At 46.1% G+C, this 27,943-nt stretch overlaps 1 protein-coding gene across 4 annotated transcripts in view; it reads left to right on the forward strand.

Moving 5' to 3' along the window:
- LSR (lipolysis stimulated lipoprotein receptor) overlaps positions 1–21,921 on the forward strand; it is a 24,416-nt gene extending 2,495 nt beyond the window's left edge. Inside the window, exons 2-10 of one of the 4 annotated variants that reach the window (XM_083752112.1) lie at positions 2,596–2,937; positions 10,192–10,311; positions 13,770–13,826; positions 15,945–16,091; positions 16,505–16,675; positions 17,832–17,891; positions 19,288–19,419; positions 19,586–20,211; positions 20,962–21,921. In XM_083752112.1, the coding sequence (XP_083608238.1) occupies positions 2,596–2,937; positions 10,192–10,311; positions 13,770–13,826; positions 15,945–16,091; positions 16,505–16,675; positions 17,832–17,891; positions 19,288–19,419; positions 19,586–20,211; positions 20,962–20,997 (1,691 nt within the window). In that variant the 3' untranslated portion in view covers positions 20,998–21,921. The remainder of the gene's footprint in view (positions 1–2,595; positions 2,938–10,191; positions 10,312–13,769; positions 13,827–15,944; positions 16,092–16,504; positions 16,676–17,831; positions 17,892–19,287; positions 19,420–19,585; positions 20,212–20,961) is intronic. The other 3 variants (XM_083752109.1, XM_083752110.1, XM_083752111.1) reach the window with 3 other exon arrangements.
- The last annotated feature ends 6,022 nt before the right edge of the window (positions 21,922–27,943 follow it).

The following is a 27,943-nucleotide window of genomic DNA, read 5'->3' on the forward strand; positions in this document are numbered from 1 at the left end:
GGTGCTTTTGGAGCTACCATGGCACAGACACATAGCTCTGAGGTACATTTCCTCATGGATCCTTAATTTTTTTTATAAGGGGTCCCCTTAAACCACCATCACATCAAAGGTCACCTCTTTTTACACAGATATACTTGTTCTGTGATTTTCAACTGATTAGATGTAAAAATCATGAAGATCCGTGACTTGAGCCAATGTTCTTTAGTAATGACAGGCACCAGAACCCCTAGTTTATTGTGTCAGGACCAGGCATGGCCTCCCCTATCCTTCCCTGGTTGGGCCGTGAAGAAGAGGTCAAAAACTTTTGCTCCTGTTTTTGGTTGGTGTCTGAACCGAACATAATGTGATTAACTTACTAGGATTTGTTTACAATAAACTAATTTTACTTTACTACACAAACAAACTGGCTTCTTTTAACAAACCATAGTTAACATTTAAGCATATTTCAGAGTTCAGATGCAACCATAATTGACTATCATGGTGTCTGAGCACAGCCAGTACATGAAGTATTTATTCATGCCAGCTTGGCTGCATATGTGGAAAGGTGAAATACTTGGGGCGGGAGACTCCTATTGGAGTTTTGAGTTTCAGGGTTGATTATGAACAGTGGTTGTTGCATGACTTGGTAATCAGATCAGAAGAATTTTATTTGCATCAGCCACTAGCCATAGCAATAAAATAAAATGTACTGAAGATAGAGGTAAAAACTTAACTATGCAGGATACATTTTGGAGCTTTACATCAATAAATAATAGGTAGCAATTGGTGTTGACAAGTGTTATGAATAGATTACGAAGTAGCTGTGGCCCATCACTTCATTTAAGTGCTAGAATGTTGACTGGTTTGATTGGAAGAAAATGGAAGGTGTGTTTATGTAGTATTGCAAATAGCTGCTCCCCTAAATTAGCTGCAAGTAAATTGCCTCCCGCCGACTAGGTATGAATGCTCTGCTGAACTGGAAAAACTGTTGTGTGGCTCATGTACTGCAAGTATGTCTTTGTGGATTTGCAAGTTCCATGTAGGCTTATTTATAAGGCTTGGCTAATGAGTCAGTTGGATTACTGGGGAAGATGAGAGTAGCCCATTGATAGGAAGTCATTTGTTCCTTTCAGAATGGGAAATGATTTTCTGTAACCCAGAAGCTGCTGCAAGTTTCCCCTTCTTCAGGCTGGTTTTCAGTTACTGATTAACCCTCCTAGTTTAGCATGTGTAGCTCTAGTTCTGTGTTTAGAGCAGGGTGAGGAACTGGCTGGTGGTGGACTAAATTGCCCCCACCCCTTGCAGGCTGACTGCTGGGCAAGACCTCTGGCTATCTTAATGATGCAGTTGTGATTGACACATGATCACTAGTGACTGCAACCTCCTTTAAAGAGGTACTTTCAGCACCATTCAGCTGATTGGTGCTGGGAGTGCTTCTTCAAAGAGGCTTGGTGCAGCCACCAATCAGCTGATTTAAAAATGGAGCATTTCCCGCTCTCTGCAGAGGAAGCAGTTTGGATTCAGAGTGCTTCCTCCAGTGTTTTGAATACAAAGCGTTTCCTTTGGAGGAGAAAAAAATTGCTCCCGACATCAGTTGTAGAGCAGGTGGGGATGATTTGTGGGAAATGTTTTTGCAAGTCAAATTGAGTCCTGTGGCAGGCCAGATTAGTGCTGGAGGTCTCCCACCTCTGGTTTAGAGAAAGTAGGCAGCTGGGTTGTGGAAGTGTCTAAAATACAGAGCTGGAGAAAATGTTACTCTCAAACCTTTGTGATTGTTTTTTCATGAAATGTGGTATATAAATATTTGAGATAAAATAAAGCCTGGTGAGTCAAGGAAAGAGATCGTCTTGATAAAGATTCCTTGTAGACAGACTAGAAACAAAGGCTCATGGGGTTCATTTCTCTCGTCTTTCACCCCACAATCCTGCATTTCTTTTTGTTTGAAAGATGCCAATAACAACTCTCTGGCTTTCTTTTCTGGCTGTTACCCGGAAACAGGTTAAGGGTATGAATGAAGTTAAATGCATAATGGTTCTCTTGCGTGTGAGAGTGCATTTCCTCGCTCTGTGCTAATGCCAGTTCTTGTTCCCTGTTGAAGTAGTGATAAAAACCCTTGGCTTAATAAATTTGCTTCTGCATTTGTGACAGCAAAACTTTCTAGCTCACCTCACGTGTAGAAAGATATATCAGATTCCCAGGAGGCTAGGCTGTGGGATATTTCCTGCCTTGTCCATCAACATTTGACAGGTTTAGATGGCCAGCATTTAGTTACAGAAAATGCTGTGTTTTCACTGAGCTTGCAGACACCATGTCTGATTTCCACACGTGAGACTTAAGTGTTTATTTCCTCTTGAAAGATGAAGCAGAGAAGCCAAACTGGCTTAACTAGGTGGTAGGGCTGACTGCATGCCCCTGAAATGAATTTGTTAAAAAGCATGAGGGGCGTTTGCTAAGAGGATAAGACAGGATTATTCACAGTCCTGGATTCAAGTGTGCAATGGTCATAGTAATTGACTGTGGTGGAGAAACATTCCAGGAGGGAGCTCTGTGGCATTTTCTACTACTTTTCTGCTCATTACGATGTCGTCCTATCTGACTGTCTGCTCTTATCTCCAGATCCTGCCTCTGCAATGCAAGTCACAGTGCAGAACCCATTCAACGTGGTCATCCTATTTCAACCTGTCACTCTCCAGTGCAACTACCAGACTTCGGCCACCACGCCACCTATTGTCACGTGGAAGTACAAGTCTTACTGCCGGAGCCGCCTGGCAGATGCCTTTAACCCCAGCGGCCAGGACAGCCAGATCACCAACCAGCTGCAGCAGAACAACCCCGGGTACAACCCATACGTGGAGTGTCAGGACAACTCCAGGACGGTGCGGGTTGTAGCTACCAAGCAAGGCAATGCAGTGACCCTTGGGGACTTCTACCAGGGCCGGCGGATCACCATCACCAATAGTAAGTAAATAGCAACAGGAGCGGTGGCTGTTCTCCAAGAACCCTAATAGCAGCTGCTCTGTGAGGTAGGTTAGGTTGGGAATGTTGGGGCCAAAGTCACCCAGAAAACTTCTTGTTTGGGCAGGGATCTGAACCTAGATCAAAGTCCCATAGGCTAACTGTGGCATCAGATTGGCTTTCTCAAAGAAGGTATGTATGTATGAAGAGAAAGCAATGTTCTAGGTGGGCACAGGATGATATAAGTTAAGGATGTAGACAGGTCAGGATCATGGAGTTGAAGCCAAGATTGGGAAGCTGGACAAATGGAAAATGTTCTCTTGGAAATGTCTTTCAGTCAGATCTGGCTTATCTTGGAGACAAAGGCCGTGATCTTAAAACACTGTCGCTTATTTGTGGCTACAGATTCACAGCTTGGTACAGCTTCCCGGTGGCTTTATTCTGCTGTTTGTCTTGATTTTTTTTGGTACCCAGTTCCTGCTGTCCTGTGATTCTGTCAGTTTCACTGATGCAGGCTGTTGTGTTTGCGGTCTTCTTGCTGTGGCTCAGATTGCTAGGTGCCATAGGTTCCTTTGGTGCGAACAGCAGGATATGCATTCCAAAGACAAAATAACTGTTGGGCCAGAGAGGAGCATGGCCTGAGGGTTGAAGGACTGCATTTGGCCTGAGGTTCACCACCCCTGGTCAAATGTTTAGCTGTCTTCAGTGGTGCATAAGCCCTAGAAGGATGGGATGTAAATTTTCACATAAAATAAAATAAAAATATCACAGGACTCTTGTAATGATTGCTGGGTAACATTATGTGAAGTGCTTTGAACACATAAAGCACTGTCTCACTTCTAAAGTATTCTTTCCCCAGGCTTTCTGTTTTGAGTTTCATGGGGCTTTTTTAAACCTACGTCTTATCTGTAGCACAAGGAAGAAGAAAGGCAAAGTGCCAGGATTACAACTGGGTGCGACCAGATTCCACACCTTCCTGTGCCCCAGTTTCTCTGTTGGCTGGAGCTAGAGAACAATAAGTTTACAAGTGCTGGAATGATTAGCTGTGCTTCCTGGCTAGGCAGCTCCTCCCCTAGCCTAACATACAACCGCTTAATGTGCAGAGAGCATTTCAGTTCTGCGAGAAAACTTAATCCTAAAAGCCTTTGGAAAATGGAATTTTTGATTATTTGGCCTCAAGCTACAAAAGCTGAATTTGCAGGCAGTGCAGTCCCCAGAGTTCTGTGTAGCAGCACTCTACAGGCCATACTTGACAAGAGACTGATTTTGTCATGTAAACTCAGTGCATGAGTTCCCGGTAATCCATGTTAAAGCCAAAACCAATAGCCTAGATAGCTGAGTTTTTGTCAACTCTTGCTGCTAACAGCCTCCCCTTCCTGGGTCTTTCTCAGCCCAAATACTTGAGATTAAATGGAGGTGCCAAGAATTCAGTGTGAGACCATACATGCAAAGAATGCTATGCCTCTAAGCTTCTAAAGAGAAATTGTGGTGTTGCAACAGTATTCAAATTATTGTATGTATTAGGAGTCTTCTGTGGTGGAGAGAGAGACTGGGTGATAGGTGCTTGAGTCACTTAACAATTTGTCAAATCACAGGCTTCAATGAAAAATGTACTGCCTGGGCTAGTAGATTTGAACCACAAACTGCAGGCAGCAGGTACTTGATGTGGCAGGATTGGGGAGGGCCAGAAATCTGATTGTAATTCAGGGGTCGGCAAACTAAGCTCCGCGGACTGTCTGTGGATCGGCATGAGGATTCTGTTTGTTCGGGCTGTGCCATTTTCCCCGTGCCATTACATTCCCCCCTCTCCCCCCCCCACACCGCGGTGGCGCCTCCTCCTGGCTTTTCCCTGTCCTACCTAGAGGAGGAAAGGGGGCTGGGCTGAGCTGGCTGAGCGCCATTTTAAGCAGCCCCTCTGGAGCCAGCCCTTTCGCGGCTCATCTTCCCTCCGCCGCCACCCTGGTGCTCCTGTAGACCAGAGAGCGGAGCGGATGAGCTCGCTTTGCCTACCCATGGGAAAAAGCAGTGGTGGTGGTGGTTGTGGCAGCCCCAGGGAAGGTAAGCGCAGCGGCTGGGGCTGGGGGGTGGGGAGGAAGACTACTTGCCCCCTCGCCTCTTTCTTCTTCCAGCTCCTCCTCCCTTGTGCTGCTTCTCCGGCCCGCCACAAGGTCTGAGGGACAGTGGACCAACCTGCGGCTAAAATTTTTTGCTGATTCCTGTTGTAATTGATGGAACATGGCACTGAGATGTGTAGGGCCAAATCTTCTAAAGCTTTTTAAAAGGTCATAACCACCCTTGGTTGTACAAACCCTGGAGTACTTAAGCAATGTACTCTATGTTTCGCTTGCATTCACTCTATGTAGGTTTTGAGTTGTTGCTTCTGTATGGATTGAATGTTGTTGTTTTTTTTTAACACCCTACTACCAGCAAATGAACTGCTTGGGGCCCACTACAAAATACATCTTATCAATCGTAAAACACATATTTTCAACCCTGAAAGGGCTTTGAATCCAGTTCTTCTACTTCTAAACCCCAACAACCCTGTTAACTGCTTTTTGAGGATATTGGTAGGTATTGCACAACTGGAGAACAGCACAGTTCACTGGTTGATAGCATGACTTCTGAAAGCAGCAAAACACTATGCCAGGGACAGGGAACATGCTGGACTGCCAACTTGCATCCTTCCTGAGCATTGCCCACATTCGCTGAGGCTGCCAGGAGTTGGAATCCTGCAGCATCTGGAGGGCCCAGGTTCCCACATTCCTGTGCTAAGGAGATAGAAAAGAATCTTACATTCTCTCTTCCATTCTAAGGGGTAAAGAATTAAACTTGGTGTTCTACCTGTCTTTTCCAGCAAGTATAAGGCATTTTCCCTTTCTCTCTTGCAGAGAGGAGAATGCCTTCTGTTGTTGTTTTTTTAATTGTCTCAAAATGACTTCCAACAGATTAATCAGACACCTTTTTAGTCTGATTTAATACTTAGTTGAGAGTGAACCCTATTGGCTGTGGTGAGGTTTGGTTCACGCATAACACCAAGCCAGACTATGACTCTGCAAGAGAGTCCATGTTTGTGGGTAACTGGAATGAAAATGGCAGCTGCTTTGCTCCAGCGCCATTCCTGCTGTTGCCACGCTGGCCAGAACTAAGCCAGCTTAATGGTTTGTCTCCTAGCAAATTGAGAGCTGTAACCAAGGTTTGCACTTTGTATACTGCTTATGGTTTGCCTGAGGTTTACAGACCATAAGCCTGGGATTGCACGTTATTCTAAAGCAAACCATGAACTAGCTCTGGGAAGAAGGAGGAGGAGGAGTTTGGATTTAATATTCCGCTTTATCACTACCCTAAGGAGTCTCAAAGCGGCTAACATTCTCCTTTCCCTTCCTCTCCCACAACAAACACTCTGTGAGGTGAGCGAGGTTGAGAGACTTCAGAGAAGTGTGACTTGCCCAAGGTCACCCAGCAGCTGCATGTGGAAGAGCGAGACGCGAACCCAGTTCACCAGATTACGAGTTTACCACTCTTAATCACTGCACCACACTGGCTCTGGAGCAGGGAAGAAGCAAAGTTTCTGCTCGGGGTACCTGCACCTTTGCTCTTTCCCTCTAAGCCAAAGTTTGTCTTATTATTGGGACTGCTTTCCCAGTAAGCATGCAGAGGATTAAGCTGTATATATTGCAGCCCTAGTTCGTTTAAAATAAAATAAACCAAATAAAAATAATTACAAATTGGGACCAAGAACAGCAACCATTTTGCAATCTTTTCACTATCTCGTTCCTGCTGTTGTGCATCACAAAATCGACCCCTGCTAAATTCTGGCAAGTACTGCTGCTTTCTTCTTCTCTCTCTTATGAACTCTGACATCCGCAAAGACTTGAGAGGAGAGGCAAAACAGGAATAAACAGCATTTACTGTTCCAGCAGGTCAAAAGTCCATGGCAAAAACCTACGGCTTGTGATAATGTGTTTCAAAACAAGTGTCGATCGCCAGATTTGGAGTCATCGCCAGATTTGGAGTCATCACAGGGATGTTCTCTTTTTTGCCTCCCTGCAAACACATGGAAAAGATTGCAGTGTGATAACAGGGTTTTTTTCTCTCCTGCTACACTAGGGTCTGACTCACATTGCAGAAAACCAAAACAACCCTTTTGGACACCTGGGCTGTTTTCCCCCTGCTGCGTAAGCTCTGCATAGTTCTCGTCTTAGTAATGGGCAGAGTGGATTTAGTTGTGAAACCTTCAGCAGCACCATAACCAGCAGTTAAAAATAATAATTGCAATGTACTTTCCATCCTCGCAGCACTTTCTAAGCACCTAATTGCAGTTATTTCAGGAAGCACGGAAGGTCTACTTAAAAACTTGGTGCAGCTTAGGCGATGTTCAGGTTCTGGAAACAATTGGTTTGTAGAATATGCTGATATTCCACTGATTTGCAAGTGTTGGTGCACTCGAAACAGGGATGGTGAAGTGGTGGCTCAAGACCTTGGTGTGGTCCTGGCCTTTGTACAGAATTTTAATCTTAAGAGTGATGCAACATTTGCTCAGTAAGGAACAGGAAAGGGTGGGGAAAGAATACACATGTGTATTTGCAAAACCCATCTATATAGGTTTTTAATGGTCCCGTCCAACTCTACAATTCTATGATTCTATGTTGCTGTGCTTGAGTATCTCCTGGGCTTATGCAGGTGGCTCTGTGGTCTAAACCGCTGAGCCTCTTGGGCTTGCCGACCTCGGCGGTTTGAATCCCCATGATGCAGTGATCTCCTGTTGCTCTGTCCCAGCTCCTGCCAACCTAGCAGTTGAAAAGCACACCAGTGCAAGTACCACTGCGGCAGGAAGGTAGATGGCTTTTCCGTGCGCTCTGGCACTCTTCACAGTGTCCTGTTGCATCAGAAGCAGTTCTGTAAAAGTGAGGCCAACCCCAACAACTCTTGTATTGCCACTGCCGGTGTATCTGATATTTGCACATATATCGGTTTGCTATGGGGAAACATTCCTGAGTGCTGTTGCAGAACAAACCCTATTTTATTTATGCAGCTGTGAACCCCTATAGCAAGGCTGCAGGTTCCCTGCCTGAAAAGACCCAGTTTCTCATTCCTGCAAAACAGCAGAGATGCTGTTTGTACCAGGGGTAGTTGACATGGTGCCCTCAGGATGTTCTTGGACTACAGCTCCCATCATCCCTGACTGTCGGGCATTCTCACTGTGGCTGATGGGAGAGACCATCTAGAGGGCACCGTGTTGGCTATCCCTGGTTTTTACAATCAGAGATAGTGAGCAGTACTTGTTGCTTCAGCAACTGCGCTAGAATGTGTATGTGACCAATTTCCTTCTCCCTCACCCAATGCTGCCTCTGTGGACTTGTTAAAGTGGAAGAAGTTGAAGGCATAAATTGCCACCAGGTGAGTTAGCACGTGGGAAATAATTGCATGTTATTTTGGGCTGTATAAGGAAGTGAGGAAGTGGTTTCCCTGTGATCTTAGGTGTTGATGGCTTGATCTACCCAACTAATTGTTGTTAACCTGGCCCAGCCAGAAGCCTTGGAGCAAATGAGGAGTACCAGAATCCAAACCAGCTGAGAGAAAACCCTTTCCTCTGCACTTCCTTGTCTCTCGCCCTATTTCACGCCTCCTATATTTTCCAGGATTGAGTCATTCATTCTCCACCCTGCCTTTTCCCTTGGAGAGCCTTGATGGGCCAAAGCTGTCTATTTTCCAGAGAAGGGAGAATAACTGCCCCATGAATTGCCATACAGCAGCAATGCAGAGTTGTGCAGATGAGGAAAAAATAAATACTTGGGAGATTCAAGCAGGCTGGTCTTGCCTGCTTGCGATTTAATTCTACTTCACGTTCAACCATTTCTGCATCCTGGTATGACTCAAAGAAGGAAAAAAAGAGCATCTGCTAATAGCCCTTACCTAACCATAGCGAGAGCATCCAATGCAATGTGTTAAAATTGTAAGTTCCCTTTTAAGAAGGGAAGTACCACTGTTGATGGGTGGAATTTTGTACAGGGAATACTTTTTTCCTTGAGACTTTGGGCAGATAATCCGGCAAAAGTCTCAAAACAAACTTTCCCCCCCTCCTACTGCTGGTGAGTGGTCCCAGCGTGAACTACCACTGCATTGGTTACTCCCTTCTTGTACCCTCCTACAAAATAGAAGTGCTTACCTGCACAACTCTTCATCTTTGCAGACCTCCATCCTCAGCCAGGCACAGAGATTGGGCAGTAGTGTAGCATATTCAGAAGTGCAGGGTCCCTTCATCATGGTCACAAGCCATACCCCTTCTAAGATTATACAAGTTTACAATCATCATCATCATCATCATCATCATCATCATCAGAGGTACATTGCAACAATCATTGCCAATCTCCATGTGCTCCCTTCCTGTTAGATCTATTTTCTATACACACACATGGGCAAATGATTTGGTGTGCTCCAATATAGTGGCTTGTGCTCTACATGAAGTTCAATTGTGTGTAGAAGAACTTGCACGCCATTAAAAAAACCCTGAATAGCCTTGTGTTTTCGGTTTTCATAAATGTTTGGCTTTCGAGCATACAGTGGCTAAGAAGCTTCCTTTTTGTCTGATTGTGCTGTTCTTGGATGCTGGAGACAGGGACACTGCTGCAGAAATAGTAATGGGTGTTCAACCCTTTGCGACCTTGGACTGCTGCTTCACTGAGTGCAAGGAGGAGAGCCGCCTTATATTGTGTCTCTTGTCTGTAAAAGAAGGTGTAGCAGGGACAACACCCCCTCCAGTCAAGCCCTCTTGCAAGAAGTTGCTGGGCAATTTAATTGTGAATTTGGAATGTGTTCCCTGGAGAAGCCCCTCTGACAGTTTCTGGCTTAATCCTAGACTTTCTTCCCTGGCAGGGTGGGGTGGCTCGCCTCTGCAGGAGATTTCCTTTTTCCCTTTTCTTGTTCCTCTTGAACAATGAGTCTTTCACCAACTGAGAGAGGCCCAGTATGGTTGCCTATTTCTGATCTCCTTGCAGCACAAAAGCTAGGATAAGCTTTTGAAAATAATTCAGGCTGAAATTGGGGCACAGCTTCTCTCTAGGGCCCAGAGCTCGCTTTCAGAGACAGGTGCTATTCAACACTTGTGCACAAAATACTCCACCTTGCTGCAGTTTCCAGTTCTTACATATAGGTAAATTTCCTTAAATGAATGGATGGAAAGGTAGGTATCCGTATGGTTTCTCGTCATGGGTTGATACTTTTTTCTTCTTCTCTGCCTTCTTTTTCATCCTTCTCTAGATGCTGACCTCAGCATTGACCAGACAGCTTGGGGAGACAGTGGGGTGTACTACTGCACAGTGACTTCCAATCAAGACTTGCAAGGCAACAACGAGGCCTACGCTGAGCTCATTGTTTTGGGTAAGTGACAAGGCTGCTGTTGAGCGCACAGGAATCTCTCAGGACAGATCAGGGCAGCTTAATTGCATGCTGTGGGAGGCTTCGTAGGAGAGGATGCTCTCGCACAAGTCTAGCTGGCCAACTGGGTAAATCCCCAGGAGGAAAGGAAGACCTGGATGGTTGTCAAGCTTAGTTTGCCCTGCAAAACTGGTGCGTGTACCTTTGCTTTCCAAGTCCCACCCACTCAGAAGAAGATAAGGGGTTTTGGTTCATCCATAGAAGAATGAGGTGATGTAGTTCATATTGCAGATGGTAGCTTTTATTTTTTACGGCTTGCCCAGATTTGTTGGGTTACAAAAATACACCAAGGAGAAAAACAACACAGGAGAGAAGAGAGGTGCTGTGCTAGTTTTCACTCATACTTTTTAAGTGTAAGGAAGCATCCAAAATGTTTATCTCCCCACCTCAGTAACTCAGGGTCTAAACTGGTGCAGTCCATTCTGTTGCCCAGGCTCTACTGCAGGAGTCGCCAACCTAAGGCCCATGGACCCCCGCCGCCCACTTGGTCAGCTCCCATGTGCCGCGCTATGGCCCGGAGCAGAGTAGGGACTGCCTTCCGCAACGCTGGCTGGCTTCCCATTGGCTGCAGGAATCTCCTGCAGCCAATGGGAAGCTGTGCATGCCTCCTCCATGCTAGAAGGAGTGCCGGAAATAGCGTTTGTGCGTGCGTGCGCGCACACTCTGGCCCACAGCGGTGTCTGCGGGACTGTGATCCGGCCCAAGCCACGAAAACTTTGCTGACCTTCTCTACTGCCTTAGCCTGCTTTGTGCGCTGCACCAGCAGCCTGAGAAACCGCTTCTGGGACCCCAGGACTGTGCTTCCTGTCCTAGCACCAGCTGCATCCAGGCAGGCATATAATTCCTTCTGTTTGATTGCCTGCCATATCAGCCCCACTGCTTTATGCCCAGCTTTGTTACAGCACTGGATCCCTCGCACTCCCAACCTATGCCACACCCTATCTGGGACACCCATTCATAGACACACAAAAATTTGCTACTCAGGTGTCCTCTTGTAGTCAGTTGTAAATACTCTCCAATGTGTGTGTGTGTCTTCTGGGAACAAAGCAGGGTCTCTGGACTGGAGCCAAGGTGCAGGTTGATCTTTGTTTGCTATGCACACAGGGCTCTTTCTTTGCAAAACCTGTGTGTGTGCGTGTGCACGTCTGTGATACTGTACTGGAGGAACCAGTTCTAAGTGCGGGTGGAGACTGGCATTCTGAAGTGTCCCTTTATCGTGGGCAGTGCCGCGCCACCCTGCCCTGTAACATTGGCCCCGGTCATGAGGAATTTTGTGTCCTTTGTGGAGCTTAAAAAAATACTGTTGTATATTGTTACTTAAGCAAAATGCATGGAATTTTGCTTATTTTACATGTTTCTGCCTTTCTCAATGATTGTGTGCTACGAAGGGCACACAAGCCTTAATGCTCCCTGCTGGAAATATTATTGCTTGAGTTGCCAGAGATTGATTTTGGGACCTTGTGCATATGCAGTAGTAGTTGCAGTTAAGACTGTCTTGGGTAGCAGAGCTGGGAACAGCCCTTTTGTTTTGTCTGAGGACTTGGGGAATTGTTGACGGTCGGAAATGGATCAGTGGTCTAACTGGGTGAAAGGCATCTTAATATGTTGCTTGGCCTAATTCCACTCACCCTCTTCCTTCCAGTTCCATTGTAGTTGGATTAATTTCATAAGGCTTTGCCTGTGTACTTTTCAGGCTCCTTGTTGCATACATTAGGACTAGAAGCTCGTTTTGTTCTTAAAAGAACAAAACCAAACACAGATCCTTAGTGTTGGATTTTGTGCACCAACACGCTGCTTGTGGTTGTGTGCTGTGAGCAGATCTTCCACTATGAGAAGCAGAGAGGAAATGAACATGAATGGACTTTCCTGCAGTGGCAGGGATTAAGGGTGTGGAGCATCATATCTTATCTGTTTTGTTTATTAACATCTTTTGTATACCAAGGGGGCAACGTGCCCTTGGGACCCAGTTTGAGTTGGTTTTCAAACTGCTCCTGTTCTTTGTTCGTGTGACTGCGTTCTTTAATTTGTATTTTGCAATTTGTGCTGTGATTTTTACTTAACTTTTGCACTCATGGCTCTTGGCTAAATGGAACCTCCATGTCCAGAGCAAGTATATCTCTGTGTACTATACGTCTAGGGCAAAAAACAACAACATGCGAGGGCTACTGGCCCTGGTGAGCTTCTCAAAGTCATATGTGTGGCCACTATTAGAATCCAAGATTTCAACTAGGCAGATCGTTGGTCCTATCCTGCAGGCTCCTGAGCAACTTTCTGGCATTGCCTGACTGCCAAGTTAACTAATGTTCAGATCTGTGACCTGGTTCTCGTCCCACGCAATTATGTTGTTTACATCAATCCATTCCTCTGGGGGGTTCTAGGAGTTCTCCCCCCAGAGGGAGCAGAGCAGGCAGGGAATATATTGGGACGCCTCTGTGCAGGCAGCTATTTCATACTGTGTGTAGTATTGTCTTGAGGTTTTCTACTCCCAAGTTGGCTAAAACTGGGAGACCTGCTTTCTTCCAGATAGTACCCTCTCTGTGGAACGTGTCTGCTTCCTGCCAGTTCCTGTACTCTTCTCTTTCCTCTATTTTTTTTTTATGTCAGAAACCATATTCCGCCCCCATGCTCAGGAACTGCAGCAGGGTGATGTGCCTGGCTGTGCCAGGGTTGCCTGTTCTGAAAAAATGCCAGTTGCTTACAGCAGGGCCTGGGAAAGGAAATATTTTCCCAAACATTCCACTCCGTAGGTGAGAGTGCGTGCCTGGCTTGCAGTTGCTCCATCAGGGGGACGGATGGGGATACACACACACCCAGGAATGTTAGTCCTTGCCTCTCTGTCTTCTCCTTTTCCTTAAGACAAAAGCAATGGGCTTATCTTAGGACAAGGTAACAATTGCAGGTTCATCACTTCTTGACTGCAGCATTTAAATAAGGACTTCTGTGCATCACAGATCAATCGCTGCAGATGGAATTTCTGATATTACCATTTGCCCCTCTAGGGTTCCTTTTCAGTCTGAGGGCCGCATTAACTCATAAACAGCTTTCCAGGGGCCACATGCCAGCATTGCATTTTGGATGGTTTAGCCTTTGTACAGTGGGCTTCGTTCCAGCTGTGCAGAAGTCTCTTGTTTTCCACACACACAGCTCTCCCATCATTCGTGCAAGCACAGGGCATTATGATAGTCAGAGGAGACATTCTAGCCAACCAAAGCTGCTGAGGAAAACACAGAGCAGGGACGGCGTGGGTCAGGGGTGAGTCCCAAGGACAGTGGCCTGGAGGGGGCTGCATTTGGCCCTAGGTTCCAAACCACTGCTTTAGCTGGCCCAGAAGTGCCTGCCTCCAGGAGCAGCCATCTGTATTTAGTAACTTTCTTTCCCCTGTGTTTTTGTTTGTTCTGTAGGCAAATCCTCCGGTGTCTCAGAGCTTTTGCCAGGCTTTCAGATAGGGCATATGGAAGGTACTGGCTTTGCTTCTTTTTCCATGCTGTCTTTCCTGGGGTTGTGAGGGGTGGGTGGATAATACTCCTTTGTTCTTTAATATGTCCTTTCCTTGAATCTGTCGGGGTAGCAGTAGGCGTGCCTGGGTTTGGAAAGGAGTCCAAAATGTCTGTCTCTTAGGGGACTTCTTTTGTTAACTTGCTAACACTGCAAAACTCTGTAGGCTTCTTTTACGTTTCTTCCAACCTCCCCACCCACCCACCTCCTACCTCTAACTGTGATGTATAAGAGAACCTGTCTTTTCATGTCCCTGCTGTAGAGATGCAGGCTTAAGTGCAGTGTGCGATTCAGGGTCACTTGAGCCTGTAACTGAATTAGGAGTGGTTCACAAATACATTGGGAGTGTGTACCTAAAAAAAAAAAAAAAGGTCAAGTGTGAAGACATCTGAAGGCAGCCCTGTTTAAAGAAGTTATTAATGACTGATGTTTTAATGTATTTTTAATCTTTTGTTGGAAGCCACCCAGAGTGGCTGGAGAAACCCAGCCAGATGGGCAGGGTATAAATAATGTATTATTATTATTATTATTATTATTATTATTATTATTGTTGTTGTTGTTGTTGTTGTTACCAACATCTGGATTGTGCAGAAAACACATTTGGGCAAGCTGGAACTGGCTGCAGCCTACCTGCCGAGTGTAACTTCATAGCAAACCTTGGTGTTCATTTGCACATGATATTGTTATGATGATGGTATGCACAGGGGTTGCTGTTGTGTCTTAATACTAGCACCCTCGATAAACTGTGTATTGGAGTTCCCCATTGTCCCTGATCACTGGCCATACCGGCTGGGGTGCTGGGAATTGTAGTGCAAAACATTAGGAAGGTGCCAGGTTGGTGAAGGCTGGGTTATGCATTGTTCTGATATTCTTTGGCTGGAGGGCATAAGCAAAGGGTCCCCAGCTTTGGTTTGTCAGGACTTGCTTAGGGGCTGCTGCTATGCAAGTCCTTTCAGCCCCAGCAGCTAGTGAGAGGGAAGGGTAAACCACACTGGTATCCTACACAGAACGCAACTGCTTGCAAAGCAGAAAGGCAGTCCCCTAACACTCCATTAGAAGTTGGTGGGAGAGCTATACTTAAAACCATGCTCTGTAGCCAGCTGAACACAACCAACTCATCCTGGAAAACTATCCTTAAATGACGAGGACTGCTGAGGCTGGCTTCAAAGCATGAATGATGGACACCAGCACGTGAGAACTTGCTGCATTTGGCAGACTTAGGTGGAGAGATCTGTGCCATGAGGCCTTGTCCATCTTTGAGTTGTGGTGTGTATGAGTTCGAAAGAGAACACGCTCCATACTGCAAGTTCTGCGGTCTTCATCTGTTGGGCTAATCCCAGAACCTGTGTTGGTAATATATGGAAATTGGTCTGCCAGTCTAGGTTCATATTTCATTTTGCAGCTGTAGGGCCCTTGAGTTTAAAGAACAATGTATAAAAGCAGTGGATAAAGCGCTCAATAGAAAGAGAAGGAACGAGAGGAGCAAAAAATGTGGCACGCTGAACAGGGCTTTTGCTTCCCTGGGCGACTTGTGAGCTGTAGGTTCAGCATTGACACTGGACTTCCGCATCACTGACACATGGAAGGGATTTTGCCTCTGCAAAGCAGACTGCTTGGTGCAGCAGTCCTTTTGCTTAGGAACAGCAAGAGGGGGATGAGGGCCTGATCCTGATCCTTTAGGAGACAGAACAGCGCAATGAATGGGATAGATGTAGAATGAATGTCTAGATATTTATCAGCCCTTTGGGATTCAGGATTCAAGAGGACCTGTTGGCATGCACTCAGCATTCAACAGGATCAGTTAGGGTTTGAGAGGAGGGACTTCTGGGCCTGGGCGATGCAGGAGCTGGTGTGAGGAGGGGGCTGAAATTGTCAGTTTGCTAAGGCTTGTCACACTGTGAGAGCTGTATACTAGGGCAAGGAGTGCCTGGTATCACAACTAGCATTCTCCTCCTCAATTGAAGTTTGTTGACTCCTTGTAAAAGCTGCCAAGATGGCCTAGCCCTTCTCTCTAGATAGAACTTGATTCATAGGCTCTGTCTCAAAAGGACTTTTCCCTCCCCACCTCCCTTTCTTCCCAGACTGGCTCTTTGTCGTCCTGGTGGTGTTAGGGTTCTTTCTGGTCTTAATGCTCTTTGGGATCTGCTGGTGTCAGTGCTGCCCTCACACCTGCTGCTGCTACGTCCGATGCCCCTGCTGCTCTGAGAAGTGCTGCTGCCCTGAAGCACGTAAGTCTTGTTCTTCTCTTCCCCTGAACCATGAGAACAGGCAGAGCAGCTTCTGTTCTCAGATCTGCCATGAACCTTCTGCCTGACCCTAGGACAAGTTCTCCCATCTTTGTGACTGCCCACAGGCTTATTATAAAACACCCTTGGCTCTGTGTCGGAGCAGTCCCTAACTTTTCCCAAGCTACCTAATGCTTCATTATATCAGCATATTTCTGCAAGGGAAACATGGGCAATATGGAAGCCATTCTGCCTACATTTGCACTGATGAAAAGCGGAGCAGGGCAGATGTTATCGCTGAGCCTGAATTTGTGATTCCCCTGATTGTTGCTGGAGGAATGCCCTGAACATTTGGCTTAGAATTCCTCTTTTCCAGCATTAATATATTGTAATCCCTAACACAAGCATGTCTTCAGTCTACCTTGCAGGAAAAGCTGCAACTTCAGGGGCCCCCAGTGTTTATGCACCCACCCTCTATGCATCCAGTAACCATCTGAAGCAGGGGCCCCCACCCACTGTGATCCCCATGGGTCCAATGCCTGCCATGTACAATGGTTATGGAGTGGATTACGACAGAGCCAGTTCAGGTAAGTGGCTTCTCCTAGCCAAATCCTTGCTGTCCCAGAGCTAGTTCCCTGCTGGACTGAAGTGACAGTTCTAAAAGGCTTTGTGCTAGCCAAGGGCCTGACTCTTGTGAGCTCTCATTTGGGCTTAAACCCTGGTCTGCTGGGTGATAGAGCTGGTTCCTCACTTCCTGTAACTATTTGGGCAGCTGCCGTCTTGCTCAACACAGTGATAAGCACATTCGGCTTTGGAAACAATCATGTAGAGGGGGATGGTGGGCTCTCCTTCGCTGGAGTTCTTCAGGCAGAGCAGGTGGTGAGGATCCTCTGGCCTGCAGGTCAGATGTGGCCTTTGAGGCTGTTTGCCCCCAGACCACATCCACCTCCCCACACCTGATGTGTGATGTCAGGGGTCAGGCAAGTAGAGAAGTGCTGCCAGTGCACAACCAGGGGCTTTAAAGTGATTTACATTAGCTACAAAATATGAGGCTAATGAAGAGGCCCGAGACCATCTGGGCTGTGAGTCCTCATACCTGCCTTGCAGGCCTTACCCTACCTCCTTGCCTGGAAGGGCATGGCCCTGACTGACTCCAGCTCTAAAACTTGAGGCTGCTGAATAGACAGTTGAGTAGGGTTTATTGAGGGGTGTTGTTGCTGTCTTTACTTTAGAACTTACTATGATTTATGTGGAAACTGTCCAATTAGTGTACTTCTTGATGATTTATTCATGTTTATGCCTCCTTTTGCTATGTTTGTAATTATCTGATTTTTTTATAAGCCGCCTTGCACATTGTTTGAACCTATGGAAAGGCAGCATACAAATAAAATTATGAATGGATTAATGATTGTGCATTGGCAAAAGAAGGCAGGCTTCACCTCTGCCACCCAATGACTAATGGGAAGTAGAGCTGAAGCCTCCAGAATTGGCTGTGCATCATGCTTTGAAGGCCTAGCTTTTGAGACTCCAAACTGCCGAATCACCTGGCATCAGGTGCTTGACAGGCAATGCTAAGTAAAAGGGGACTTGTTTACAGGGTACAACAATGAGCCCCAGAACTGCAAAAATGACCTGATATTGCTTGTACAAGTTTGCAGGATTGAGGAGTGTATGCTTCAGCAGTCATTCTCATGGCTGAATACCAAAGTTCTTTGACAATCCTTGCTGTCTATTTCATTGCAGTTGGTGGGAACAGCTCCCAGGTGCCCCTCCTGAGGGATACAGATAGTATTGCAAATGCTGGTAAGAAACGTGTGTATTGGGGATAGAAGCAGAACTGTCTGCTTGGACCTTCATTGAGGGGCATATAAAAATGAAGTAGTGACAGCAGGCAACCTTTTGGGTGGGCAAGTGCTTCACCATTGGCTGAACTAACCTGCTTCATTGTGGGAGAGCTGCCTATGAGCTCACATGGGGAATTGTGCTTTTGGGTGATCCAGCTGTTTGTATTTGCAAGCAACTGAGATTGAAAGCTTATAGGGTGTGGGGAGAGGGATATTGAGGGCTAATGCTTCCCTCTGCTGCACAGAAGCAGAATTGCTTGCTAATTAATAAAGATAGAGCAAGAAATTGCTCATGTAGTGAGTTTGCTTAGGATTTCCTTCTCACCTTCCAGATGAACACTTCCCAGGATAGTATGAGAGGATACTGCATAGGCTTCTGAGATATTGTCCTGTTTAGTGCCCAGGTAGGGCACCTGCAAGATCCTGGGCAGCTCATCTCTACCTCTTCTATGCTGAGCAGGGCCAGCAATGGTGCCTCTTGCAGGAATAGCACCCCACCCCCTGCCAAAGTATCTTAACTGGGAAGAGTTCAGTTCCCACAGTGGGCCATTGCTGACCATATTGGGTGGGCAAGTTCCTATATAGAATCTTTAAGCTCCCAGAATGCAAATATGTGGCCAGAAAAGAAAGTTAAAAATGCAGCAGCAGCAAAAACAAGCCAGAAAATGGAAAGACTGGCAGAAAGTGGACAGGTTTTTAAAACTCCTGCTTGGAACAGAGGTGGCAAAAGAACATAGGCAGGGTGCTGTTGTTTGAGCTGTTGCTCGGACTGTGTGTTCCAAACATAGCTGTGCTGAATACTTGCTGCTGCATGGTTTAGGGTCATAGTGCCACAGATATATGAATGCTATCCTGCCATTTGCACTTAGAAAGCCTTGGAAAGGGATTCATGGAGACAACAGCTGCCTCTTGGGGAGAAACGTCATGCTCAGCAGAGGCGAGAATTTTCCAGGCTATGTTGGGAGGACCTTTCCCAACATGCAGAGAAATGTGCCCTTGTTCATAGAGTGCCTGTTGCATCCTGGAGGTTCTTCCTTTATTTTTAAATCTGCTGAAGCAGGTGATGAGATTGTTGTTTATTCTCCCACTTTTCTTCAGCCAGACCCTTCATCTGCTGTAGGCTGTGCAGGCAGGTTGGGGGACAGCTACAGATCAAAAGACTGGGAGAGAAAGGGTGCAGGAGAAGGGACACCTATTGCCTCTTTCCAGTTCAGAGCTGCATTTTCTTGGTGGTGGGCAAATCCCTTGGTTGTAGCCCTGTTTGCTGCGTTTTGTCCCATGGATGATATTTGGCTCCCTGCAAATGGGGAAATGGGCCTCTGTCCTAAAGCCTGCTCCTGATGTCTCTTCCCCAGCTGTGCGCAGCGGCTACCGCATCCAAGCCAATCAGCAGGATGACTCCATGCGGGTGCTCTACTATATGGAGAAGGAGCTGGCCAACTTTGACCCCACCCGCCCGGGCCAGCCTAATGGGAGGCTTGAGAAAGGTACTTTGGTTGGGTCCTTCTTTACGTGTGGAAGCACACCACAGGGCTCCCCAAGAGCAGCCCTCAGGGACAGCTGTTTTTTAGGAGAGCATGATAACTAGCTGATGACTCATTTGCAGCACGGTGGCCTCGAAGCTTTTGACCCTCTCTTGCACTTACTTTCCAGCCTCCGTGATGAGCGAACTGAGCTCTCTGCATGAGGACGATCGGCGCTACGAACTGCGGCAGGGGCTGGGGCGGCTGCGCGGCCAGGCCATGTCCCCCATCAGCGACGTGGAAGAGGAGAGCATGCGGAGCAGCGAGACCAGGCGCTTGCTACCCCCCTTGCGGCGCGGCCACTACGAGGACCCTCCGTCGCGAGGCTATGGCCGGCGGCCCCGATCCCGCTCGGTGGACGCTCTGGATGATCTGGACCGGGACCCTTATCCAGACCGACCCAGGAGCCGCGGCCGACATGGCTCCGATGAGGACGAGTGGCACCGCCGCGACTATTCCCCGGACTCCCGCGATGACTATGACCGCTACGGCGGACGGCGCAGCCGGAGCAGGGATGACCTGAGGGACCTGGACCGATCGCACTACGATGACCGGATCTTGCAGGAAGCGCTGCGGCGGAAGCAGAAGGCGGCCGGCCGTGAGGACCGGGATCACGCCAGTACATCAAGTGGGAAGCCCGGCAACAGGAGAAACGGAGATGACGATAGCAATGGGTTCCCACCGCCACCGCCACCTCCATACACAGAGACAGAATCTGTTTCTTCCCGTGGCAAGAATGACCGCAAGCTCCGGAGGGTGAGTAGGGAGAGCACGCTACCAACGTGGTGCATGATAGCATTGCCTTGGAGTTTCAGATGAAACATGGCCTTCAGTTGACTGCTGGATGCTTTTACGTTGCTAGCGAAGTGGAGGAATGAGGCCTTCAAGGGCGATTCTTTTCTTTCTCCTGAGGAGGTTGAGCTGCTGTTGGAAGAAGGGGTTCAACAGAGGAGATGTTCCAGGGTAGGAGTGGGTATCTTCAGGTGTTGTGGGACTCCCAGTTTCCATCCACACCAGCTAGCATAGCCGGTCTTCAGGGATGATGGGAATTTGAGTCCAGTACAGTAATGTCTAGGGAGGCCACAGTCTCCCCACCCCTGTTCTTGGGGCTGACCCAAATCGAAGACCCAGCTTTGTACTGATAAGAGCAACTGAAATGATTGGGGTTGTTCAGTCAAGCTTTATAGGGGAAGCTTATCCAGCAGCTAGGGCTTTTTAGGGTCTGCTATGGGAATTTTGCTTAAAGGAAGACTAAAACTAGCTTTCTGGTTAGTGGCTCCAAGATAGTAGAATTGGAGACCCACCAGTATCTGTCTTTATTATTGAGGCTCAGGAAGCTGTGCAAAGGTGTTTTAGGGTGCCTTTGTTTAAAAAGTGTGTATCTTCTATTTGTGGTGTTTTTGTTATACCTTGTGGTGTTAACAGCCTTGGGTTGTTCTAAAGATCTGGTGAGATATAAATGTCTTAAATTGTTTTACTAAACCTTACTTTCTTTTTGCCCTACAGAACCATGCTGTCAGCAGGGAAAGTTTGGTGGTTTAACCGTTTCCATACCTCTGCCTTGGGTGGATGAGAGAAGTCCTGTGCCTTGAACAGCTACAGCAACTACGTCTTGGCTTGTTGATATGAGCTTTATTCACCTGGAGTCTATAAAGTGGAGCAAGTGGAGCTTTCGTGTATACCCAGCTGACAACAGGGACTGGTCGACTGGACAAAACTTGAGAAACAGACCTCTTGGTTCCTTAGGTTTAACTTCATTGCATATCAGCTGAGAATCTTAAGGAGTTTGCACTGCAGGAGAACTTTTAAGCTCCTTTTTGGGTGCTCCTTTTAAATTTCAGGCCTAGTTTTATTTTTTACGTGGTGTTCAGGAGGGCACTTGAGAATGATCCTACAGTACTGTACTGGAAAAGAATAAAGAATAAAACCAGTGGTCTTATTCTGCCAAAAGGAGGTCTTCCTCTGCCTTTACCTTTTCGAATAATTTTGAAGACGATTCCAAAGAGAATCTACTGGAACTACATTTTCTGCATAGGTTTTTGAAGTGCTTCAAACACATTTTTTTCTTTTCATTTTATTTTTTATTCCATAAAATTTATGTACCGCTTGATTGTAAAAAGAAAAAAACAACCAACCTCAAAAGCGGTTTATGAAAGTGGTTTATACATGAGTTGTGTGATTTTGTGCGTGCAGGATTTTTTCCCTTTGTAAACAAAGTATAGACTGCCAGTGCTGTAAATATTCTAAGGTAGGCGTGGGAAACCTGTGGCCTCTCAGATGTTGCTGGACTACAAATTCCATCACCCCTGACCATTTGCTGCATTGGCTGGGGCTGACAGGAGTCTTAACAACAACAACAACAGCATCACTACAGGCTCCCAACCCTTGTTTCTAGAGTGCAAAGAGCTTATAATTTTGTTGAAATTGCTGTTTTATAGAAATGAAAATAAAACCAGTAGGATTGAATTCTTGACTAGGATGTGATGTTGGAAAAGGGTGGGTGAAAAACATCCCTCTTACTCGCTTTTGTGTATTTTTTTAAAAATAATTATTATTCTGAGGTGGGTTTCTTTTTCTAAAAAAGCACTTGTAGAGCATTTTAGAGGGGAGTTAAAGCAGCTGTGAAGTTAGTTGCATAAATGTTCATGTTAGTGGTGGCCTACTTGCACAAATTAATTAAAGGCTGAACATAACAGCATAAATAAAGGGTCATGCAACGTTGAATACTACAGATTTCTCCCCCTCCCCCCAACAAAATGGTGAGTTCTATGCCTGTAGTGCTGAGAATTATCTTTTGCATTGACATTTTCCATTTTAGAGACCACAGTATTAAGTTGTTCTAAGGCAACTGTTTGCTGCAAATTGTGTTTCCAACTTCCTATGGAAGATCCTCTGCCAGTGGTAGCAGTGATATTTAAGCCGGTTTGAGGATGCCGTAAAGTTTGTAATGGACACCCATGTTAGGAACTTGTAAAAATTTGCCATAGGAGAAGCCTTGAGAGGAGGAAAGGCTTGCAGGAGGAGTAGAGAAGTTATTATCAAGGCCTTCCTCCTGTGCCTTTTTCCCCTCTCAAAATCTATGACTCACAGCTGCTTTTCCACTCCTGGAGAAAATACTTTGACTAGAGCAGAAAAGGCTCAGTTTCCTTTCTTCCTCTCCCTTCCGCTCATATCTGGAGCCTCTTGCAAGCGCTTTTCATTTAAAAACAAAACGCCATCTTCCATGTCTAGTTTGAATCCCTTGTGATGGTTGCAGAGCGGTGGGGGAAAGAAGCGGAGGATGTTCTCAAACTGTCCAGCAGGTGGCAAATCAACAGCAGCAACCACTGGGCTTACTATATGGGAAGTGATGGTTGTGCAATGTGTGCTGTGAAATGCTGAAGCGTGCAGTTTTCCAGGCTGGCCATGAGAGGGACAACTTTTGGGCTGGCACATTCACATGTCGTGTTGCGTGACCAAGCGCTGCAAAGAGATGCATGCAGCCCAAAGCCTCCGCTCCCAGAGACGAGAGGCCACAGGCCACAGATGCCCTCTCAATCCAGGGATGCGTGATTTTGGTTGGGTTCCTTTTTTGAATGAAGAGTATTAAATACTAGGATGTGCATTGTTAGCAGTATTAGCCCACAGAAGCGCACAGCCCTTCCTATATTTTGGTGTGTCTCTGCACACAAACGCCTGCTTCATAATAAAACTTTTACGACTAAAACCTTATGCAACTAAGCAGCAGCTGGTTGCAGCAGGGCTATCCTTGCAACCAAGTCTCCCCTCAAAAAGGATATTGGAGAGTTGGAAAAGATTCAGAAACAGGTTGTAGAGATGGGGAGACTCCCTATGTGGAATGGCATGGAGCTTGCTTTTTTTTAGAGAAAAAGAGGTAACAGGATAGAGGCACATAAAATTATACATGATGCGGAGAATGTGAGTAGAGGGAAGTTTTCTTTCTCTTGCATAATACTAGAACATGGGGCTGCCCACTAATGAAGCTGAATATTGGGAGATTCAGGACAGACAAAATTACTGATTTATATGGTGCATAGTTAAAGTATGGAATTCACTCCCAAAAGAGGTGTGGTCACCAAGTTGGCTGGCTTTAAAAGAGGATTAGAAAAATTCAAGGAGGCTAGGGTGATGTTTTACCTGTCCTGTTGGGAGGCACTAAGCCTCTAAATGCAAGTTGTTAGGAATCACAGGTGGGAGAGGGCTGTTGCACCCAGGGCCTGTTTCCCATAGGCACCTAGCCATTGTGAGAACAGGATGCTGGACTAGATGGACCTTTACCCTTGTATTCTTAAGCAGAGCTGTGTCCAGTATTTGGCATGCAGTAGTGCTTTAAAATATCAATATATCTGATTGCACGTCAGCCAGGATTATATCTGACAGTTTTCGATTGCTTTGCATGCCATGGAACCTAATAGCTGGCAATATTTGATTGATAAAGGTAAAGGTAAAGGTACCCCTGCCCGTACGGGCCAGTCTTGACAGACTCTGGGGTTGTGCGCCCATCTCACTTAAGAGGCCAGGGGCCAGCGCTGTCCGGAGACACTTCCGGGTCACGTGGCCAGCGTGACATCGCTGCTCTGGCGAGCCAGAGCCGCACACGGAAACGCCGTTTACCTTCCCGCTGGTAAGCGGTCCCTATTTATCTACTTGCACCCGGAGGTGCTTTCGAACTGCTAGGTTGGCAGGCGCTGGGACCGAGCAGCGGGAGCGCACCCCGCCGCAGGGATTCGAACCGCCGACCTTTCGATCGGCAAGTCCTAGGCGCTGAGGCTTTAACCCACAGCGCCACCTGCGTCCCATTTGATTGATAGCTTGCCACAAAATACGGATGTGATGAAAGGTTCAGATTTATTTACTTGGTTTTATTTTGGCTTGTGTCAGTCACACAGTGGCTACAAGTTCTAACAATATAGGAAGCCAGCAGACCTTAAGGTGGTGCAAGTTACCCCTATTCCAAACTTTGTTCAGGAGTGGGGTTACTGCTGGTTAAGCCAGCCTGAGCCTAGCGCAGGGAAAACAAGCCTTTAAAATAGAGTTTGGCCAGCTTTGAGCAGCCTGAGATGTGCTTGTGCCAAGCTTGCTCTTCCCAGCAGATCTTGGGCTTGGATTGTACAGTTAAGACTGCAATCCTATACACGTTGTACCTTTCTTCATTGCACAGATGAGGAAGCTTGACACAAGTAGCTTGTTCTGACACCCAGGTGCTTTAATGGAGGAAAAATATTTGATTGTATGGTTTTGTGTGTATTTTTGAAATGGTGCAGGAAATTGACTGCTCAAAGTAAGCCAGTAGCAACCCTTGCAAGGGAGGGGATACTAAGATTACTGACCACAGCCCTTAAACGCTGACTGGCTTCCACTGCCGCACAGTGGAAGCCAGAGTATATGTGAAGGAGCGTCTCCACCTCCATCGTTCTGCCTGGACACAGATGTCCAGTGCCGAGGGCCTTCTGGCGGTTCCCTCGCTGTGAGAAGCCAAGTTACAGGGAACCAGGCAGAGGGCCTTCTCAGTAGTGGCACCCGCCCTGTGGAACGCCCTCCCACCAGATGCCAAAGAGAACAACAACCACCAGACTTTTAGAAGACATCTGAAGGCAGCCCTGTTTAGGGAAGCTTTTAATTTTTGATGTATTATAGTATTTTAATAATTTTTTGGAAGCCACCCAGAGTGGCTGGTGAAGCCCAGCCAGATGGGCGGGGTATAAATAAATTATTATTATTATTATTATTATTATTATTATTATTATTATTATGCTCAAGATGGAGGGAAAGGGCTATGTTGTACTCTCCACTTTATATTGCAAAAACCAACATTGCAATGCAGTTCATAGGCACCAGTGGTTGTATACTTGTGGAGGCTGCTGTGGCATTTGGGTTTGGGTTGACAAATAATCAGAAATGCCAACAGCTACTCCCAGTAGACTATTTCTATTCTTAGTCTTGCTTTTCTAGAACAAATTATCCTAAATCCCCTAGCGCACTCCGGCATCCTTCCTCTGCCTGATGCTCACCAAGCTGAATTATTTAAAATGCTGAGTCACTAAACTCCAGGTCAAGGAGGAGATGGGCCGCTGTTAGGTCCTCTGCTTGCAGATATCAGTGTGTCTTTGTTTTAAAACTTTGCAAGAGGGACCGCTAGGGCAAACATAAAAAGGCTTTCACTACTTCACCCCAAAACAGTAAAGGCCTGGGGAGGTATATTTACTGATGGTTACATTTTAAACATTTTATATGCTGCTTTTCAGGTGGACTGTCAATATGGTTGATGAAATTTGGAAACTCTACAAATGCAACCAACACAACCTCCCCCTCCTCCGAAAAGGCTCTAATCCCACTTGAAAAATAATGTTGTACCTGATGTTGAAAGGATAATGAAAATGGTACAACCATTAGTAGAGAGAGTGGTGTGTTGACCTTTACCACATATCACCCATTAGCAGACATACAGAAACAGAATCTTATTGAGTTGCTGGGAAAAGGCCTAGCCATAACAAAGACGTTTCCACTGTTTTAAAAATTGCAGTAGAACTATGCACTGTGCATAGATGTGCCCAGGTTTCGATTGTGAAGGGTGAAAGCCATGCGTGGCATGAAAAATCTTGCTGTTTTTGCCTTGGTCATTTTCAGATTCATTATTATTATTCTTAGTTTCATTTCTATAACACTTTATATTTTAAAGAAAAAAATCTCAACCTTCATTTAAGTTTAAAACATCCTGATGCAGCCTTGGGTCCTAGCCTACTTATGCCCTAGGCTTCCATTGTCTTCTAATGCTCCATGAATGACGGAACTTATGGCTTTCCAGATGTTGTTGGACTTCAACTCCCATAATGACCCCACCCAGCTTTGCTGATAGTGAGGGAAGTTGAGCACTGTAGTCCAACAACATTGGCAGGTCCCTTGCCCCTGTTGTAGGCTATTGGCAGCTCAAGCCAGAGCACTATCTGTTTAATAATTTGAATAATAATAATTTCATTATTTATACCCTGCCCATCTGGCTGGGTTTACCCAGCCACTCTGGGTGACTTCCAGCAAAATATAAAAGCACAATAAAACGTCAAAACTTGACTTGTCCTGTCCTTTTGCGATATCTGGGAAGCTCAGCTCATGAGTTGCCTATGGCTTCATCACCACTTCCCCACAAAAAGTAGCCATAGAGTGAGAATTACTGTAAATCAAGAATGGTTTGTGTTACCTTTTATGAAAAAAATATACTGGAGCCTAAAGTAGCTATGAAGTAAGCCCACTGAGCAAAAAAGCAAACTGGTGTTATTATTTTGAGTGCATCAAACTTATTTTGTTGTAAAATGTGGTTTTCTTTGGATGCTTTTGATGTTGAATGCCTAGCACAAGTTATAAATTTAGATGGTACCTTTCCCCAATCTATATGTTTGCATTCATTTTATGCTAATGCCCCAGTTAACCCAGAATATTGCATGTGTACCCTCCACCATCAGACTGCTTTCTGGCTTCACCTCTCTCTCTCTCATGTGATTCCTTCTTTCTCCATTGCCTTTTCTCTCTCTCGCACGCTCCACTGGAGCTCCTGATGAGTTATTTTTAGTGCTGCTCTACTACTGCCCCGGGCCTCCTGACCAATCTGCAGCAAAGAAGCTGCAGAGTTGAAACGCATCAAGAGACTCCAGATGCGCCCACCCCTTTCTCGACAGCACCGGGGTGTCTTTGAAGAGGACTAGGGTGGGCAAAAGGGCACTGCATGGCATTTCCCAAAGTTGGCAGTTTTGAAGGAAAGTGGTTAAGGCAGGGTGGGATGGGGCATTGTGCAACACCTCAAGGGGTGATGGTGGCCTTGGCAGAGGAGTTCTTGCAAGCACAGTTATTGATTCTGACACCACAACCTCTCTTCTTCCTTTTGCACCCCATTCACTGGGGGAAGGAAGGAATGGTACTTTTAATTCAAGGAGGAGTTAGATATTTGACACCTGCTGGAGGTTCTGGTTAAAAAAAAACAACAAAACCCTGTTCAGCCACAAAGCATACATACATACATACATACATACATACATAAATACATTTTATTTGTATGCCACCCTTCCATAGTTAAAACCATGCTCAATTAAAAAATTACAAACATAACAAAAATAGTAATAAACAATTAAAAAACACATCAGAAAGTACACAACCAAGTCAACAATTTCCACATTAGATCATAAGAACTAAAAATTAAAAAAAAAAACAAAGATACAGAAAGATAAGTAACAGCAACAAGCACTTTAAGCAATACCCTAGCCCAAGGGTCTGTTCAGCAGCCTCAGTTTTTGTAGCTGGAGTCAGTTCAGGCCCTGCCCTCCTAGGTCAGGTGGAAAAAGCCTGCAAGGCAGGGAGCTGGTCTTCCAGGAGTCACAGCCAAGACTTACTCCTAGGTAAGGGTATAGGATGCTACTTGTCTTATTTATCAAAGTTACATAATTGAGTCTGATTTTGTCTGTCATGGGAAACAGCAAGAGATACGGACCTCATTCCAGCA

The sequence above is a fragment of the Podarcis gaigeae genome (assembly GCF_964106915.1).
Source record: "Podarcis gaigeae genome assembly, chromosome: 8".
In the NCBI taxonomy this organism is placed as follows: domain Eukaryota; kingdom Metazoa; phylum Chordata; class Lepidosauria; order Squamata; family Lacertidae; genus Podarcis; species Podarcis gaigeae.